Source organism: Cryptomeria japonica, chromosome 1 (assembly GCF_030272615.1).
Source record: "Cryptomeria japonica chromosome 1, Sugi_1.0, whole genome shotgun sequence".
Lineage (NCBI taxonomy): Eukaryota > Viridiplantae > Streptophyta > Pinopsida > Cupressales > Cupressaceae > Cryptomeria > Cryptomeria japonica.
In genome coordinates this window covers 683,012,980-683,034,251 of record NC_081405.1, presented here as the reverse complement: position 1 = coordinate 683,034,251, position 21,272 = coordinate 683,012,980, and the positions used below count along the sequence as shown (strand labels likewise).

At 37.4% G+C, this 21,272-nt stretch overlaps 1 protein-coding gene across 1 annotated transcript in view; it reads left to right on the top strand.

The window, feature by feature from the left end:
• LOC131044843 (protein REGULATOR OF FATTY ACID COMPOSITION 3, chloroplastic) overlaps window positions 1-21,272 on the top strand; it is a 124,077-nt gene that overhangs the window by 80,801 nt on the left and 22,004 nt on the right. Inside the window, exon 5 of the mRNA XM_057978292.2 lies at window positions 10,124-10,201. Coding sequence (XP_057834275.2) covers window positions 10,124-10,201 — 78 coding nt within the window. The remainder of the gene's footprint in view (window positions 1-10,123; window positions 10,202-21,272) is intronic.

Below are 21,272 nucleotides of genomic sequence, written 5' to 3'. Positions count from 1 at the left end.
TTCTGACTTTTGGAATCCAACTTGGAGCACTTAGCATCTGGAATCCAAACATAGGCAACAGAGCCAAAAACCTTCAGGTGGCTGATCTGAGGCTTCCGACGAGACCAAACCTCTTCTGGAGTCTTCCCCTTAACAGCCTGAGTAGGAGAACGGTTAAGAAGGTAGACAACAGTAAACACTGCTTCAGCCCAATACTTATTCGGAACACTCCTGTGTTGTAACATAGAGCTAGCCATCTCAACAACCGTACGATTGCAACGCTCGACAACACTGTTTTGCTGAGGAGTGTAGGGTGTAATCAATTGGCGTTTGATGCCATGGGTATCACAGAAGTTGGAGAATGCAGAAGAACAAAATTCCCCCCCGTTATCTGTCCTAAGAGTAATGATACTATGTCCAGACTCTTTTTCAACAAAGGACTTAAACTTCTGAAAGATACTAAATACATCTGATTTATGTTTAAGAAAGTACACCCACATCTTTCTACTAAAATCATCTACAATAAGCAAAAAGTATTTGCAACCAGTAACAGAAGATGTATTCATAGGACCACAAATATCAGCATGAAGTAATTGAAGTACCTTAGATGCGCGCCAAGACTTTCCATGTGTGAATGAAGTCCGATGCTGTTTGCCAGCTTGACAGGCGCCACATACTCCAAGATGCTGAGTCTGAATATCAGGTAACCCTGAAACAAGTCCCTCCCGAGATAGCTGAGAGAGATACTGAATGTTGAGATGTCCATATCTTTGATGCCACAAAGTGCTGAGAGGAGAAACACGAGCTGCCAGAGCCACTTCATGAGAATCACCAGTGTCAAGAAGCCTATATAGGCCATGATCCTCTAGACCAACAGCAACAGTAAGACGAGTCTCTCGATCAATGATGGAACACTTGTGAGCACTGAACACCACATCTAGTTGAGGAGAATTCCTCATAATCTGGCTAACAGAGAGCAGATTAAGTTCCATTCCAGGAACATAGTACACATTCAAAAAAAGGAGAGTCCTGCCACCAGACTGTATCTGAACAGTGCCTCTGCCAACAACTGTATACTCCTCACCTCCACCAAATACAACGGAATCACTGAAGGGTGAGAAGTCTGTAAACCAGTCACGCCGATGAGAAAAGTGACGTGATGCACCAGAGTCGATATACCAAGCAGAAGATGTGGCATGATCTGAAGACCTCTTAGCCATAAAGGCATAAAAGGCAGACTCTTTCTGCTCGGAATGTTCAGCAACATGCGCCTTCTGGTGTGACCCTCCCTGCTTCTTTTGTTCAGAAGTGAGCCTCTGACGGCAATCTTTCTTCATATGGCCGTACTTGTGATAGTAATTGCACTGCACATTCTTCTTCTTAGCTCCATCCTGTGTCTGAGAAGATTGAGAGGACTGAAATTTGCCTTTATCCTTTTGAAAGGATTGAGCTGTGAAGGCATTTTCCGAGGAGGCTGATGTAGTACCACTACCAAACTGTTGTTTCCAGCGATCCTGCTGTAGAAGTTTGGTGCACAATTCTGAAAACTTCAGATCAACATTAGTGGAAGTAATATTGAGGGTCTCAATGAAGTGTTCATACGATTTCGGAAGACTTTTCAGAGTGATTACTACCATGTCTTCTTCCTCCATAGTCCGACCAATAGCTTCGAGTTGATCTCGAATGTCCTTAATCCTCGTGAGGTGTTCCTGTAAGGACATACGTTCGTCCATCATAATGGAGAACAGCTGATTCTTTAGAAAGAATGCTCGGCTCTTGTCGGATGTCTCATGCAATTCCTTCAGATGCTTCCAGATGTCAGAAGCTGTCTTGCCGGAAGGAATCTGCGGTAACTGATCATCAGTCACTGAGAGTTTGAGAAGCATAACGGCCTCCCGATTGCATTCATCAAACTTATCTTGATCTGCACCAGGTGTACCAGGACTGAGCTCTTTTCCCAAAACAAGCTGGTCAAGACGCCTATATTAAAAAATGGTCAACATACGCTGTTTCCAGATGTACATGCAATGGATTTCAAAGAATAGATGTTGTTCAATTAATCAAGGAGACAATGCTCCTTTAAATAGAGTTACAAAGACGATGTTTCTAAAAGAAACAATCGTTAACTAGAGGTGAAATTAGAAACAACTTAAATGACCATTAATAACACAAAGAGAAAGATATTATTCTAATACCCTCCCTTAATGGTCATCGTTCTAACTACCAAGAGAAATAACAGAGAAGGTTGCCCCCTTCTTCTTAGAACACACTGCAACAGAAGACAAGAGCATGCCACTAACTCTGCCACTTGAGATGAGTCTGTCACCAACTCTCCCAGAAATTGCAGAACTTCTGGAGATACTCAAAACAACACCAACCATCCAACCTGATGTTGGAGAACTGTCCCTCCCTGTAACCAGAGACACACCAAGAACAGTTGTCACAATTTTGAGGAAAAAATCGGCAAACCCTCCAAACTATTGCAGATGAGCAAGATGCCTGAAAAATAGACTGCAAATAAGAGACTAGTGCAGATGTTCGCACAACAACTCCAGGTGCGATGAAAAACAGACTGCAGCAAAGTACAATTTTTGAGGAAAAAATCATAAACCCTCATGATTTTTTTTTTTACAGGGAGAATATTTAAAAACCCACAGATAATTTTTTAGGACAAAATTATTAAAACCCACAGATTTTTTCAAGGGAAAAAATATTAAAACCCATCAGAATTTTTTTTAGGTAAAAAAATATTAAAAACCGAAACAAACATTGATGCCCATAAGCCATCTTCATGCTTTTCAAGGCACAAAAACGAGGTACTAAGAAGATGCTAAGTGCACAAAACCTGACTGCCTTCCAACATCAAGTTGGTCAATGACGCCATCTTGCACGTTTCCCAATGCACGGAAAATGAAAAAACTGAGAAGAGGCGTTGGCATGGAATTCAAAAAATCAAATCCCAATGCAGAAATAGAGGCAGATGCAAGTACAGACTTCAAAAAATGAAGTATGGCGGGCACGAATTTCAAGAAAAAAATTCCAGCTGACCCAAAAAAATCCAAAGACAACCCAGAAATCCTTGCGAAAAACCCAGAAAGAATCTACCGTCGGAATCTGGATCCGCTGGCTCGAAAATCGAGGCACAAAAAACGAGACACCCAAAATTTTTTGACGACGACCCAAATGAGATCTCGAAAAACCCACCAAGAATCTGCTATCAAAAAAAAAATTCGACTGAATCTGGAGGGTCAAAACCCTAGCCGAAAATGCAGATTTCCGTCCAAAAATGGCAGAAAAAAATCTGCAGGCGGGAAAAAACGCGATCACAAATAAACCCACACGCACAGGCACAGGAAACGAAGTCGCGCGGCCAAGGATGAAAATCACGATTTTTTTTACACAGCAAATGCAGGCGCCTGGAAAACGCGCGAACCAAAAATTCGCGGTTTCAAAAAATTCCGAACAGGCTGAAACAAATCCGCGATTTTGTGGAAGAAAATTCCCCAAAAAAATTCGAACAGAAAAAAAATCCTTCGATTTTGTTTTTCAAAACAATAGAACAAAAAAAAAAAATTCACACTGAATTTTTTGCTTTGAAAAAATTTCGAATTTTTAAGGAACCAGGCTCTGATACCATAAAACAATGCGAGACACGCAATGGATTTCAAAGAATTGATTGATTATCAGAATGAGCAAGACGCTCATAAATAACACAAGGATATTTACAAGAATAGCAAGTTTCTAATAAGAAACTGCTGAGAAGATCGAAGACGATCTAACCAAAATAGAATATACACTATTGAGCATTAATACTAAAACTAACATTATTTTAATATTCTATTACCTTTTCCTTCTTTTATTCACTTTTTTTCCCAGCCCTAACCCTAATTTCGAATTAGGGTTCTCATTTCATGTATTAACAATGTTTTATTTCATATTATAATGCCTTCTCTTGGTTCCAATTAAGCCAAGGGTCTATTTTATCATAATATAAAATGGCCCTTTTGAAGTTATAACTTCTAGATAAATGTGCCCCATGGGTACTTTATTATACTTTATTGTAATATAAAGTGATTATAATAATTCACTTTATAATTATTTATTTAAGCCAACTTAGGAAATATATAAATATTTCCCAATTAATCATGAAATGCTCAAATGAGCTCAAAACTAAAAATTGCTCTTAGCCACCTAACTGTGAAGGATTCTTGAACCTCATAGGCCAACTGGTAGTTCTTCCCTAAAATCTAGGGATGCTCCTAAAAAGTAGGAGACTGACCCTATCAACCTGGAACTGAACCCCAATGGTCCTCCTCTGTTGTGTGTACCTTTGGAAGGCCTGTCAGTGAACTGGGAGTTGCTCCTTAAAAATAGGAGATGCACTCAAAGTCTCCAAAACGTTCCCAAAGGTCTCCGGATGCTCCTAAGACCACTCTCACTCAATCCCTATAAAATAGGGATCCCTCCTAAATTTTAGGAAACTGCTGTCAACTAAACCAAACTGCCTGAAAGGCTCATGCATGGCTCTCTAAGCCCTTGAGTTGGTTACCTCCACGCTCTGTTGGCCTACGGGAACCAGATAATAGACCAACCCTGCTAGAAATGTTTTCACTAAGGGAGGGCAAAAATTGGGGACATGACACTTTCTGCCATAACGTTGTGACTGTTACTTTAATTAATGTTCTGAATATAATTGTGATTGCTGGTTAGATGTTCTGCGTGCAATTTACTGTTTATTTTGTGAACTTGAACAATTCACTGTAGGGAGTAAACACCTTTCACAATCAGATCTGCACTTATTTAAATCAGATCTGCTCTTCTCCATCCTAAATTATCCCCCTCAAATGAGGCTCTCTTCTCCCTTTTATATCTCATGTTTGAGGGAGTCCAACTTTTCATTTTATGTCTTTTCACCATTCATTAACTTAATTAAAAATTATTTGTATTCTTTAATATTTTTATTTAATTTTTATTTTTTTATTTATTTGTATTTTAATTTTTTTATTATTATTAATTATTAATTTTATTTCAAAGTGGGGACATTATAGAGACTTTAGCTAGAGGAGACCCGAGAAGAGGTTGTGAGAGACACCACTCCTTCAGGACTGCAACAACTTGAAGAGGCAAACATTCTTGAGGGGAGGATTTGGAGGAGTCATCAGTGAGGATATGACTCTTGGGGTACATATTGAGATCGGTCGACTAGATCCACATGACATAATTGGCACCATACAATGGTACTTGGGTGAGTTGTAGGACATGGCCTTGGTGATGAATGAGGTTAGAGTCTCGCCAGATGGACATTGATCATGCTCCCCTAGTGGTTGTAGAGGTTGAGAGAATTTTGGTGTTCATGCAGATGGAGTGTGTGGAAGAGTTCTTTTGGTGTCTCGATGGAGTGTGTGGAAGAGTTCTCAGGGGTGCTCGAGTGTGGAGACACTAGCCATGTTGGGAGCATGGCATCCATCGAGACCCACGACAGTTGGACGACATGGCTGAGTGCGCACTGCACTTCACTGCATGGAGGCTTGCTATAGGGATGTCTTTTATAGACTGTAGCGGGTGACAACTTCTCTTGAGGAAGCTAATGAAGTTAGGGAGAGAACCCTTTGATAGGCAAAGAGTGCTAGTGGTGAGTTGTCCGACCACATCAGAAAATCCTAGGAACAACTTGCCCAATAGACCCAGCTCACCACTATAGAACATGAATGATGAGCAACTCTCAAAGCCACTTTGACCGAATGGGAGGCTCAGTTAGCTCAGTAGGAGAGCAGGCTGGAGGAGTAGAAGAAGCAATTAGCTGAGAGATGTATAACTGTAGAGCAAAACAGGCAATTTGCTGAGAGGGAGCAGCAGTTTTAGGCCATTGTGCAGGAATTGGAGTGGATGAAGACTCACCTAATGGTGGCGGTCCTCATGGTCAAGGGGTCGAGAGAACGAGAGCTGGTGGCTGAGCATGATTTGAGGAGTTGCACAAAAGGGGTGCAGGGCTTGTGTCAATGACTTTCTATTGCATCAGCCACATTTGTACCAATGCCCTTGACATGTCCAGGGCTGTCCTTTGATGCTCTTCCTTAATAGAATTTTGTTTGTAGTTAGCTTTGTTTTTGTTTTTGTCATCTAGAAGATGGCTTTCTTTTTGGGGGGGCTGATGTAGCCGGCCAAGTAATAAAAGTAAATATATTTGTGTCTGCCAAGATTTTATTTCCTTATGTTTTGTTAGTCATTTGTTATGAATTGGAATTAGTATTTCCCAACTAGTTGTTGGTTAGTCGTTACTGATGGTTGGTAATACTTTGTATCTTTGGTTCATAGTTAGAGACTCATGACCAACTAGTAGATTGGCATGTGAATATTGTAATCATTGCATGTCATTGAATAATAAAGAACAAGAATGACATATCTTTCGTATACTGTTGTAAATGTGTAATTGCATTGTACTTGTAATTCCATTTACTTCTGTAATTGGTAGAGTTAGGCAGCAAACAGATTTCATGCAACAAAAAATTGTGGACAGGATTGAACACATTTTAGGGCATGTGGTGGTTCTTTGTCTGATTTTAAACAATCATGAATATTTTTAGAGACATAAGCCTTTTGTAAGAAGTTTTCTAACTGTTTTGAAATCAATTGTGCTTGGCGGCTGGGCACTCAATCAACTTAATAATTTTGATTTTTTTTTTCAACATTAACAACTATGTGGAGAGTGGTCAAGGAAGTGTAGAGGTGATAATTCTGCTAATTCTTATTGGAGTAAGATGCTAATTTACTCATATAGGCTATCATAAACAAATGTTATATTTTTTTATTCAATGCCATCCATTCCACTTAATGATGGTTGGAACCCTTAGGAAAGAAAGAGATCAATAGCACCATTTCAAGTGAATAAAAGAAAGGATCTTGGCACATGGGAGGGCCACTGTATGGCCTTCGTCACTAAAGCTTAAGAGAGGTCAAAGAGAAGGTTGGTGGACAATGGAGGTTGGAGGAATTTCTCCTTCTTGAGCTAGCTTCTTGCTTAGAGATGGTACTTTGTTTGAGAAGCATTAACATATTCGAGTCCCTTCTTGGTACAAGGGGTGGGGGTTGGAGGGGGGGTGTTGTGGAGGGCTTGGCAGTTTTTTAATAGTTAAGTATAGAAGTCCACACTTTGAAGACAAGCAAAGATTTGGTGTGAAGCTTAGCATGGATGGCTGCTTAGATAGTTTGGGAGTTGTAGATCTTGGAAATTATACCTTTGTGAGGGTCATGACACAACTTGAGGCACTGTAATGTGGCTTGGCATGGATGGTTGTCCTATAATTTGGCAGTTTGGGAAGGTGGAATCTAGGAACATGGGAATTCTGCTAAGGAGCTACACCTTTATGAGGGTTATGAGGCAGTTTGATGGAGTTCTACTTGGTCCAAAAATTATTTTCAAAGAGAAGTTTTTTGAAGAATACGAAGTTATGAATTGTTAGAATGGGTTTTTGTGATTTAAACCTAAAGAGGAGGTGTTGAAAAATAAGGTTTAAATTTTTTAAAAAAGTCATCTTAGTGACTTAGTGATGTTACTAGTAAAAATGTGTATGTTAGTAGTTAAAATGTGTCATGTTAGTCGTTGGATGGTTTAGGTAGTTACTTTTGAAAAGGCTTTATAAAAGCCATATTGTGATGTATGGGTAACTATCCCGATATTAACTGTTATGCTGCCACCAATCTGGAAAGAATGGCAGCCTTATATATAAACATTGCCCTTACAAATTCAAATCACCAAGCAAGGTAGTTGGTAAAGGGCTGACCAGGGTTAAATAAAATAATTGCTAACCAAAAAGGCCGATGTAAGAGATATTAAATGAAAAAGGTAATCTAATAAAAATTAGCACCACCTTTGAAAATAATAAAAATTAAATAATTAAACCTACTTAGCCAACCTGTTTAGAAAGGTTGCAACCTTTAACGAAGAGGTGTATTTAAACTTTAAAGTGTATAAATAGGAGGTGTTTGGGGATCATTCAATCAGCCAATCATGGCATACTATTCCTATGTCCAAGATCAGATTTTCATGAGACAGAATTGGTGATCAGATTAATTAATCTGAGAAAGGCAGAATAGATATTTAAATCACCAATCGAACAGGAGCAGATCTGAGATAAGACAGCCATATTCAGGCATTTAGTATTATAACTGTGGTCTGAGCAAAACTAGGGTATTTAATTAAAAGGGGACATTACATTAACATTGTGCAATTTTAATTTTTCAGCATTTTCTACGCTCTTCCATTTCTAATACACATGCATGTACACACACACACTATTATTCAATGTTTGAGGTCAATAAATTGTTCTAAAGGTGGAAAAATGATAGACTATTTTTAAGGCTCGATGGCCTATTTATGACGACTTTCCCTATATGGCATGTCTTTTGCATGTGGGCCAATTACTTTGTACACAAACAAGAAATCCTGATTCCTATCAACCTAGATATATTGATCAAAATGTACATTGGTTGTCACTACATAAATTATAAAAAAGGTAGGTTAGAGGACCCGCTACATAAAAATAGGGGTTGACTCATCAACCTCAAAAAAATGTCTGAGTCTTTATGTAGAACAGATATATTTATTATGAGCATAAACAAAAAAGCTCATAACAAAGGAAACATCCAACACTAATGCTTTCTCAGCAATGGCTGCTTCTTCTCTAATGCTTGGGCAAAGCTCCACATTCTCCTAGTTGCTACACATTGAAATTTAAATCACATATGCAGGATTTTTCCATTTTTTGTAGATGCTAACTCTTATTTATTGGTTTCATTCTTCTCTATCATTTGGATGATATGAACTGCACCAACCTTCTCAGGGAGAATATGCTGCTCCTCCAAGTAAGCTTTAAGGGCATTCTCGTCTTAGGTCTTCTCTCCAGGTTTTGGATCTCCCATTTGATTGTGAAGTTACATTGAGGTTCTGTTCCTTTCTTTTTCTCACATGTGCTTTTATTTAGTCTGATTATTTAGACAAAATACAAAAAGCATTGAAACTGTGTCAATTTTTAGGGAAAAAAGTGCTTCCTTGGTGTTATTATTAATTTGGTTACATAAAATCTTTAGAGTTTAAAGATTGCTTCCATCATATGAGCCATGGGTTGTGGCTCTACTGCAACCATCACTGTTCCTTCCATCTCACATGTTCAAAACTCCTTCTAAAATTGCCTTTAAGGAACATCGTCATACCTATCATTTCTTGAAAGGAATCCAATTTTAACTGCTAGGCTGTCTGCCATCCATAACCTTACATATGAGTAAATACGATTCCCAAAACAAAACCAACCTTAGTAGAAGATGCAAAGCAATGCTTACAGAAAAAAACAAATATCGGAATAAAGACAAGGTTTTCACAGTCCATGGAATATATGTAACAAGCTTATGGAAGTAAACTCTAGAACTCTTTTAATGCAAAAAATATTCTACACAGTTTTCTTCCAAAAACTTTTTACATGTAAAATCCAAACTGTATTGGGACAGGACTGGTTAGAAGAGTCCGTTTGGCATTCTTATTGGATGATTGCAAATGGAAAAGATGCTCTTTCAACATGCCACTAGAGGAATTGCTATCAAATTGACTGTGTTTGGTATCATGCTTCTCAAAATTCATGTTTTGATCATAAACTCATTTGTCATTTTCTGCACATGGAACTACTAGAAAAAGTGGTTACAGAATTCTAAAATACAAATATTGAAATTATGAGGAAGAATGTGAAGAATCTTTTCCTTTTTATCAGGAGGATGCTTTTGTCACAAACTATTTGGCTCATTCATCAGTGGGGTTGTTTTCATTCTCAATAGAGACACATATCCTTGATCTATGCAACTACTTTTTGGCATATAAGACTTTATGTATATGTGTGCTATTTGTCTTAAAAGAAAAGATTTTGAAATTAGCAGGTATAATCATTAATTCATTCTGATTGTAAATTCTAACTCTATAATGGCTTTCATTTCTCGTGTTTCAAACAGTTTAACTGTTTTGAAATCAATTTTTAATTCAGTTTTATTTGCAATTTGTAATGATTGAGTAGAAAATGCCACATTAATAGCACTTGCTAATGCATATTCTGTCTTTCAGTATGGACTTCTCCAAATTTTCACTTATCTTTTGACTGTGCAGCTCGTCACTATGAGATTATGTATTTAATCCATGAAGATAATGCAAATGAAGTTGAAGAAATTGTTTCAATGGTTAAAGGTTTGTTGGTTTCTTCAATCTTTCTTTTCTTAGATAAGTATGCTATTACTAATTTAAGAATGAAGTCAATGATGCAGTTATAAAGTCAAGTGAAGATTGGATATTGCAAAGACAAGAAACATGTAATTCCATAAATTTAGCGTTTAGCTGCTTCTGACAATACATAAGAGTTTTTTGAGTGAACTCTCTTAAAGAGTGACCTTTTGATAAAGTAAAATATTATAGAATGTTCTCTGATAAAAATCGCGAGCCTCACAAGTAGTCGCAAGCCCAAATTCGACACGAGTCACTTGCCTAAATACTCGGCGATGAGTTTTTACTTGACTTGCGGTGAGTAAAACCCTTAAAAATCGCATTAAAACTGTGAATAACTTGGAAGAACAAAACAAAAAGGTAACAAAAGTCGCCAAAAGGTTAAACATAAAAAAACACAAGACATATTTATGGGTTTTTGGCTACGACAAAGGGAAGATAGAGACGGATTTCTGGATGGTGCAGGAAAAATGACACGATTAGGGCATGAATCGAACTAGTATTTTTCGATTGTCAATGTGCATTATCTGATTTGTATTTTCTATGTATGCAGTTGATTGTCCCCAATTACAGGCACAAAAATAATGCATACTGTATTGAAATGTGGTGACCACAAAACTATAAATTATTAAATGTAAATAATGCTACAAAAACATGACAATTGATTTAAAATATTAAAACTATAAATGACTAAATGTAAATAATGCTATAAATTATTTATTAAATGTAAATAATGCTATATATTGAATGCTAGAAATTATCTATAAAATGTTATAAATGTGTGTTTTTAAAGAATATTTTAAGAAATTATATATTTTCAAATGTTCGATAACTTTGTCAAGTTTTTGCCGAGTTCTTTGGCGAGTCCCGAGTTTTTGAATTTTTTGGGTCAGCCGAGTGACTGTCTAGTTCGAGTTTTTCAACTTTGATTGTAACTATATGTTAAAACCTAGACTGAAGAGCATTTTGCACAAAATTTGTGAAGATCGTAGCTTCCTTTTTGAAGAAGAGTTTCCCTTAAGTATGAAGCTTATGCATAAGCTATTTGGTCTCTAAAGTGCACCTGTGCTATTGGACATCCAAGATAGGGTTTTACTAATGGGTGCACACCAACGACACTATACTATCAGTTTTTTCCATTAACCTTAGTGATAACCTTATATTTTCCATGTGAATGACTTGATACAACTTTGACCATTCAAAGCAACTAAAGAAGTTATACATGGATATGTGTCTAATGGGGGCAAAAAGATTTTAACTCTCCCTCCCTTTGGTAGTCATTCTCTTGATCAAAATACATCAATGATGCCTTTCCAAAGGTGTCTGTTTCAATAATTGATTCTCGTGTCTTTGTGTTTCATGGTTCCCTTTAAAGAAAGAGAATGAGAGAAATGATTACTGAAACATTAGCACATGCTTCCTATCTTTTGGAGGTCATCCCCAAATATTTCACCTATTGAGTATGCATAAGAAATGTTCCCCAAAATTTTTTCTTTTTTAACCCAACCACCTTCTTCCAAAGACCCCCATTTATTTTATTTATCAAGACATATGCCAACCTTGAACTCCGTCCCTGCAAACATGCTTCTTTTTAGCATATTTTGTGGATGGCTTAGTGACTCCTTGGAATTCACAAACCATCTCAAGTTGGCAACCTTTGAGTTGTGTTGAGGTGAACAAGACATTCCCAAAAATTGCGAAAACTATTAGGGGATGCCAAACCATTCTCAACCATCCTTAAACATTACAAAAAATGAAAACATAGTCTGAGGCATCCTGTAACTCCTCTTAGCCAATTTCCTTCCTCCTCAAGAGTCTTAAAACTCGATAATAGATTCATTATTCAAGAGAAAAGGGAGAAATTGCAAAAGAACAGGGGAAAAACTAGGCATTGAAGCAAATTTGGAGATACATGCCACTCTTGAGGGAGATGTATGGATGTGTATTTTCAACTATCTATTCTATATCTACCTCTCCATGTACATTGCCTTATCTCTTGATGGTTAGAATTATGGTCACTCTTTATGCCGCCGAATGGTTTGTCATGAAATGACTCTAGAAGGTGCACTAGACTGTTGCGTAGTGTTTTGAGATTTGTGATGTTTTGCATTGATTTTTGGGATATGCACCCTATTTGCACTAGTGTATGTAGGTGTAAATGAGGCACTGAACTCAAATAGAGTTGATTGTGAAGCTATGTGGCATGATCCTAGGTTCTTCATGACTGGTGCATAGGGGCTGAACAAGAGTTATATGGTGTCTTTTGAGTTGCATGACATGGTTTGGAGCACTGCATGAATGGCACATAAAACAAGGAATTTTGTGTTGGGGTGGGACATGATTTTTGGTGTAATGCAAGTGGCATATGGCACAGGGAGTTGTGCATGATGGCATGACATGATTCTTGGCATTGCATGCATGGTATGTGGTGCAAGGAACTGCACATGGTATTGTACACTTTTGTGTGAAAGACTGAGGTTGACATGCATGTAGCACATGAATCAAAGAGAAACATGAACATGGTATTGTACACTTTTGTGTGAAAGACTGAGGTTGACATGCTTGTAGCACATGAATCGAAGAGAAACATGTGCCAATCAGCCATGAGGAAGAAATAGGCAGTGGAAGTGGGATGGGGGAGGAAGTTCAGTTGGTAGGGCCTTCCATTTTGAGTGGCCCTATTAGACTACTCAAACAACTATCTCAATTGGTTCTCAATGTCGTTACAAGCACAACAAGAAATACAAGGGAAGACACAATTACTCATACCATGTTTACAAACCTGATTTGAAGGATAGCTACATCATTGCTAATGTTCATCACATGTGTCTAGAGAATGGGTAAGGGTTTGTCTTACTCTTGAAGAAAAGGGTGAAAGGAAAAGGTTTTATGCAACAAAAGAAGACTCTTCTACTTCAAGTTCATAAGTATTGTCATCCCCTTCTCCTGCTACTGTTGGGGTGCCTCTAAGGATGTTAGGGCTAACATGAAGAAGATAGATGGGACTTTGAAAGCTAAAAGGAAGGTCACAAGCATACTTGAAGAATAATTACAAGCATGTGATGTAATGTCCCCATTTTGAAGAAGAATTGATTAATTAATTTAATTAATAAAGTTGTCCAACTTATTGATACATTTTATGGATAGCTTGATTAATTATTTTAATTAATAATATTAAGTTAATTATTTATAAAGTTATCAAATAAATTAAAATTAAAAGATTACTTTATATTTAATTAATTTGATAAAATTGACTAATTAAATATTATTTTATAAAGTCACTTCTAGAAGCTTTTGGATGTTGGAGTAAAAAAGGATAAAGGAAGATCAAGAGGAAGCTTTAAGGCAGATTGGAGAATCGATATTTGAATTGAATTGGTTTTGTAGAACCGAGTGTTGTCTGCAGACTACGGTCTTTGGGAACGGAAACTCCCATTGGCAAGCATAACTGAGGGAGTGAAAGATCTCTCGAGGGGTTGCGTAAGGAGGTGATAATTCAGTCTTCTCGATTGTGCTTCATTGGTGGCCAAAGGCCAACTTGCTAGGTTCAGATTTAAGGAAGACTTGGACACTTTTGGAGGTCGTAGAATCCATTGATAAGGAGCTGATTACTCATACCTCATATCTGAAGCCAATCACATCGACCTTCAGATTTACATCAGTTCGGAGATGAGCCACGATTTGGCTACCTTTGCCCTACATTAGCATCGGCATTTTTAGGAAAGAAAGGCGATCTCATCTAATGATGAATGGAGGTGGTTTGTAGTTGCTGTTGAAAGATTCCAGGTCTGAGACAGAGTCCGTATTCAGCCCCCAAACCCACGATATTGCTCACCTTGCACCATCTAGGCAACAATTTACATCTTGGAGACCAGCGATAGCTAAAGAAAGGAAGGGCGATTCATTGGGAAAGTATTTTGAAGAGTTTTGGGATGCATTCTGTTGCATATCATTTTTGAAGTAAACTTGTACTAGACTCTCATTGCCATGATTTTGCTCATAACCTTTGGTTTATGCATCGAACTTCCCATATGATGGCAGCTCTTTGTTTGGAGGGAGGTAACGAAGATGTCTAATGGTTAAGAGAGGGTTTTACTGCTGGTAATCTATTATTATTTGTCACATTTCAGTCTGAAGCAAGACTGTCCAGTCTGCCTACGATTTGCACATATCATCACTTAGAAGCAACGATCTCTTCCCCTACTTGGAGCGCTCCACTCCTAAGGTGACAGTGATAATCCTTGAAGCAAGGAAGGTTGTTGGAAGGGCTGCAAACTTTTAATTTCAGGTCTGAGCATACAAGAACAGGGGTGATTTTAATAAGGCACAATTCTGGCACAGGGAGGACTCCATTATTTGGATATTGTTTGCTTCTTCATTTCAGCACTGGACGAACACTCACCAGGTTCTTTAATGTGTTTGTAATGCACTACTTATATATATATATACCATTGGGAATATTGTTGCTGCAGACATCTATAATCAGTCTTGTCTTGCTGTTGATTTATGCTTGTAATCCCACGAATTGAGGCATCTTATGATTGATTGTATTAGGCAACTTCATTTAATAGGGATGGAATTTGCTGCAGTAATCTTATGTTTATAATGACAGTAGTTTGTGTGCCAACTGTTTGTTGAAATGACATTTGCTCTAGACGTGCATTTCACCTTTGAAAGTCATAAATATGTATTGAATCGAAGTTACTATGCCATGTATTGTTGGTCTAGACTATTAATGTGATCATTGCAAGCATCCTTAGTGCTGGAAAACAACATTGAATCAGACTGAAACTCAGACCAGCAGACTGAGACTTGGTGTGTGAATTGTTTGATGATATTCCTTGGGTTGGAATACATCATTTCTATTCCTGTTTGACCAAGGGATATTACATGTGATGAGGCTGATTGGGCAATTGGCAAATAATTGTTTGCCAATGGCAGTCCAGATGTGTTGAAACTCCCTTATATACCAATATAGATATCTTAAATACATCTATCTAAAAGATGCCAAGAGATATCAGTCTTTAGTTGCCTATATTAAATTTATAAGATATGTTAGGCAGGCATCTCGACATTGATATCTCTCGGTTTTTCTCAATAGCTGTATTTTAGATATCTATACCGATTTATTTACTATTTTAATAAATTATTTACTCCATATCTTAAGTACATAATTATATTAGTAGTGCCAAAGTTTTACAAAAACAAATGATTTCAATAGTTGCATATGTTATTTTTTTTTTTTTAATACATATTTTTTCCAATTACTTTATTTTTATTTGTAGATTTATTTTTTCTATGGTTTTCAAAAGTAAAATGAAACAACACAAATGATTTATATCATATGTTAATTTGTTCAGTACATAGCTATTTTTTAATTAATATATTTATTAATAAAAAGTGAGATGTACCTTTGTTAATCTGCAAACACTGAGCTGTTGGTAGGTGACATGGATTGGGGTTGACTGGATGTTGTTAGCTGTTATATCTAGTTAGTCTTGCAGTTAGTCAGCTAATCTTAAGTTTTCAGTTAAATAAGGGACACTACAGTTATTCCATTAGTTATCGTCAGCTAAATAAGGAATTAGGCAGTCAATTATCTCCCTAAATTCTTGGGTAGTGTTTGTCAGTTAGCAAACATTGAATATGGGATTCATTCCTAGAACTTGTGGGTCGCTTGAGTTGAAGATCATTTAGCAATAGGAAGAGAAAAGGCATTGTTGATCATTACAAACAAACAAACTTGATTCTGTTTCAGAACTTGGATGCTGCTACAGCAACAGGTTTGTTTGAGATGAAAACCTTAGGCTTCTTTAGATGACCATCTCTTGAGGACAGAAACCCTTTGAGACACTTAGTATTGTACAAGGCCACAACAAGGTTATACCAGGTACTTAGTATTACTAGGCAACGACAATAAATAGTTTAAATTATTTTATTGTTTGTTGAGTCTATGTTTTCTTTGAAAAAGAAGAAAAATATCTTATCTGGTATATCTCTGTGTGTGTGTGTGTAATGTCCCCAATTTAGGAACTAAAAAGATATACGATTTAATGGCAAGCATGAACATGGAAGCCAAAGGAAGGATATCAATGTAATCCAGAAAGCAGCGATTAAGGATAGTAATTAGTAAACAGTGATTAACAAATTTGATCAGTTATTAATTAGAGGCACAATTAATCATCGATTAATGAAGAGATATGAAGAGGCCTGATTGATTGAAGGTTGTGACTGTTCCAAACTAAAAGGTGCAATCGATCAGCACTATGCCATATTTAAAGGAGATCTTACACTCATTTGACAGCATGGATGGTGTTTTTTTTATAGTTTTCCTTATTCCAGTTTAGAAGAACTAAAAGGGAGCAGGCTGAAGGCCCAATATTGTGTGCAGGAGGCCAAGGGTTATTCATAGCAGACACAGCACTCTGTATCTTGCATAATATTATCCCCAGATCTGAACAGCAGTAACCAATTGTGCATGCTATATAGTCCAAGTCAGAACAGTCATCCATATTGCATTGGTAACATCAATGTCTAGTCCGTTGCACATTTATATTGTCTTATTGAACAGCAAGTATGTGCACTTAGTACAAATTGATTCACTTCAGCATAAACTTACTGTATAAATCAGAGGCAGCCATTAGCTTGACCATTACCATTTATTATATATTTGCATTCTTATTTCCAAATATCTAAACTTATTGTAAGAACCAGTTGTTAATTGTTCCATAATTCATATATTGTCCGATAAGGGACATTACAGTGGTATCAGAGCACAATCCTGCCAACTTGTGGAAAATAGTTCATGCAAACCTTTCGACGTAAAAGAGGTATGTCAGCCATGACAGAACAGCTAGCAACTGAACTTAGAACATTCATAGAAATGAAGACAAAAAATAAAAGTAAAGTAAATTGTAGATCATTGAACACTAAATTCACAATTATTATAAAGAGACTTGCCCAAACGCTGCAGAAAACGAATTCAGACGGCAAGTATTTCAGTTGAGAGTAAAATAGATTGAGATAAGCGTCGCAAAAATCCAGAGAATAGAGACTTTATTTATATTCAAAGTCTCGTGAAAATGAAATCAAGTATGATAAAGGCTTTAATGAGCATCAAGTTTTATGGCATAGGAATCTCTAGCCAAAATGTTCAGAAATCATAAATTAGAAGGAAGGAAAATCTATAGTCTTCAAGCTTCGATTTGCTTAGAATAACGGATTTGACAATATACTTTCAGAACCATGCATGCAAAATAGGATAAGATAAGGTGTATTGTAGAATACAGGATAAATTAGCAATTAAAAAATCCAAAAGCTTTGCACACACCAGGCTCAAGTCACAAAAATTCCACCATATAGAACTCCAAAAAGACCTATTCTTTCTTGTGTATTCCTTTTATAAGCTTTTGGGCAGCTAACAAAGTGACTACATGTTGCTGATGTGTCACACTTTGTCTTTTTCTTTAAGCTGAAGCCTTAAATATATAAATTTCCATAAATAAGAGATTTGATGATAAAATCTCTCAAATAAAAGCTTGTTTTCTTTGTTTTTAAAGTGACATGAGTTGCTTTTATAGAATTAGCTTTTCTCAATTCAGAATACTTCTAATTTGTTCTATCGTATGTCCAAATCAATAATAGAAAAGCTTTCTTGGAATAGCAAAGAGGAGAGCATGAGCAAGGGCCATTGATTGTGATCACTTTCTAAAGATAAAATTTAGCGAGGTCAAACTTGTTTAGAAGGTACTGTAAAAGCTTTGAGGGCTGAGGAGATTCATGAACCATTGTATGACCTTTTATTTAGATGGCTGGGATTGATTGCTAGGTCCATGCACTTTTGAAAGAATGAGCTACATTACGGGCTTGCTCATTTAGCTTGTGAACTGATGTTGGATGAAATTTAGCTAAATCAAACTTGGTCAAATAAATTTGGTCAACTGTAGAAGAAAACACTAGAAAAATATCGATTACTCAAATATATAAATTGATCTCTCATTCTTTTCAAAATAATTAGATAAATCCAATCAAACCAAAATTATATCTGCACAATGTTGATTTCCATGTGAAATCACTCTTGAGAATTTGTGGGATTCTGTACTTCAATTTATGCCATGAGGAGTTTCATCCTCAAATGAACTGCTGTTTTATGCTCCAATGGAGGATAATAAAAGATGTATTCTTCGATTGATACCCCTTCTAATTGTTTGGCATCTCCAATATATCTTTTTTTCCTTCAATAGTCATGATTCTTAACATGCCCCTTGACATTTGATAAAATTAAATCACTGGCCTCACTGACATCAACTCCCAATAACTCCTCAATCAAGCCAAAGATCCTTGACTGAATATCATGAATTGATCCTTCCATCTCTGCACAACCCTTTTGTGCGTGCTCATAAGTTGATTTCTTCATGGCCAATGAACAATACCAGCCATGGAAATCGTATCTATCTCCATCATGCACAACTTTCTCCCTAATCAATGTGGACATAGGAATTCTCTTCAAAACTCTGAGGCATGGAATAGTCTTCTCTTGAATAGGTCGGAATTCCTCCCAAACTCCCTCCAAACACTATATCCTGAATATCAACGTCGTTGTTCTATCAAAAGCTTGGACAAAATGAGTAAGGAAATCATTTGCCTGTCTCTTCATATCTTCAATCCATTTCTCCACCTCCGAGAGTGTATCTCTTGCTGCCTCGTAATCTGTATGTAGTCCATGATTAACTGCTATAGGGGAAATAAGGGTGAGATTGTCACGCCTTATCCTCGCAATGTACTCTCTAAGTCTAATATTTTATTCCTTATACTCCTCTTTCTTTGCTATCTCCCTGTCCAATCTCGCACTGATTGGCTTGAGAGTATCACCAACTTCTTGGAATTCTTGCTCTTTTGTAGTACGAACGAGGGCAATTCAAGTAATCTGAAAGTCCATGGGAGTAGCACCATCCTTCGTCACATCTCCAATTGGAACAACCACCTGTGCAATTCGCATGCCAGTCCCATCTCTAGTTATACGCGACGAAATCTCAGCCTTCTTTGCTTCTTTTTCCTTGTTGCTCTTGGCTATGTAGTCATCAATGTCACCAATCGGATGCACCTCCACCATCTTCTTACTTTAATCCATACTCTTCATTAGCCAATCAGGAATAGCGGCCATCTCCATACCATCATCGAGACACATCTCTCGATCAAGTTCCCTCAATGATAAGATAACATCATCATCGTCATCGGGATTATCCCTAGTCAAATCATATACATTCTTTCCCAAACTGACCTCCAAAAGGACGGTAGGAGACCCGGTTGAACATCATCTTCATTAGGTGGAGCAGATGTAGCCGTGGCATGTAAGTCCTGAACACTCTCTGGTAATATCACTATCTTGGAACATTGTTCAACCTCTTTGTTCTATTTTGGCATCTCAATTTCCTTGATTGATGAGACGTTGAGGGGAGGTGAAGGAATGATAATCTTTTGCTTCTTTTTAACCTCCTCAATCTTCTTCCCTCTAGCCTTGACTTCTCATGGTGTGTTCTTTCTTCGCTTGGGAGCTTGACTCTCCTCCTCCGCATGAATTTTTACGTCACTGATAGTTCTTTGATCATTATCGGAAGAGGATTCCTCCTGTTTCATCTTTTCATGTGAAGATAATAGCCATGTCGACTAACTTGTTCATCTGACTGTCCACCCATCCTCGGGAGAAACTCAAGACTTCTCTCATCAATACATTCAAATCTGTCACCTCTTGTTCTGACCAGGTCAGCAACAGAATCGCCTTCTTCATTTCATTCTCATATTGTGGATGCGTATGATCCTTGTCATCTAATATCTGACCAGGAATGAGGAAAAGTTCACAATTCCTCATGAAATCCACGGATATTCTGGACCACATTCTTCTTTTCATTGCTTGCTCGTCCATCAGGTTGGCCCAATAGTCTTCTATGTCTACCTTGTGTACGAACTTATCTCCCCTGATCCGTCCAACTTTCTTATGTGGATCAAATCTTTCTCTTCTCTTGTATGCCGCAAAGCAATATATGTGTGCAAGTTCCTCAATAACCGCAGTAGTTGCAGCAGCGAAATGACAAACCTCCAATGTTTTCCCTACCGAAATAGGAAATGTCATCTCCGTTCTGTGTTTCTCCTTCTGGATAGAATCAAACTCCAGAAGCTGTCTCACCACCTCAAGTAATATCATCCTGTCTGTAGGATACCTAGGAAGCCTATAAGGTTCGGATTGAAATCCATGAATCCTTAGGTATGTGAAAGTGGGAAACTAAATGTACAATGATCCATACTGCTCGATCAACTCTGTTGCCTCCTTGGACCACCTCCTGTGGATTCTGCCTTGCAACATCCGTGTGATATACATAGTTAATGCATCATTCACTCTCTTATAATCTTCAATTTGATACATGTTCAACTGTGGATAGCATTCATAACTCCTGTACTGCCCTTGTCCATTCTCGACTTCACCTTTGCATATCAATCCCTTATAAGTGACAAATCGTGCAAGTATATATATGAGGTAGGAGGTCATGGCAAATGATTTGGATCTCTCCACATTCCTCAGCTGAAAAGCGAGATTGTCATGTATGATTTTTGACCAATTGATCACTGTTCCCCTTATAGACAATCTTGGATAAAGTAAAACATCCATCCGTGATATAACACACCCTGCGACATCCCCATCACTCGGTTAAGCAGGAATACCAAATCACTATATTCCTCTTTCAAATCTGTGCACATGAGTGTCCTGGGAGCCCTGGATTGATGAGCCTTAGGTTCGATCATCCACTCCTTGTTTACTATGGTTTTACATGCATCCATTCTCTTATATTTTTCTTCATATTCATCCTTTGTCCTATCCTTCATGTTTGCTCCACGTGGAATTTCGAACACCTCAGTGATAGCATCCTCAACCAAGAAAGCAATGGTAACACCCTTAGGAGTCTTGATCATTTGGGAGCGAGGATCATAACATCGTGCACACTCCAAGATCAACTTGCTGCATTGTATGGACTGTGGAAATCCG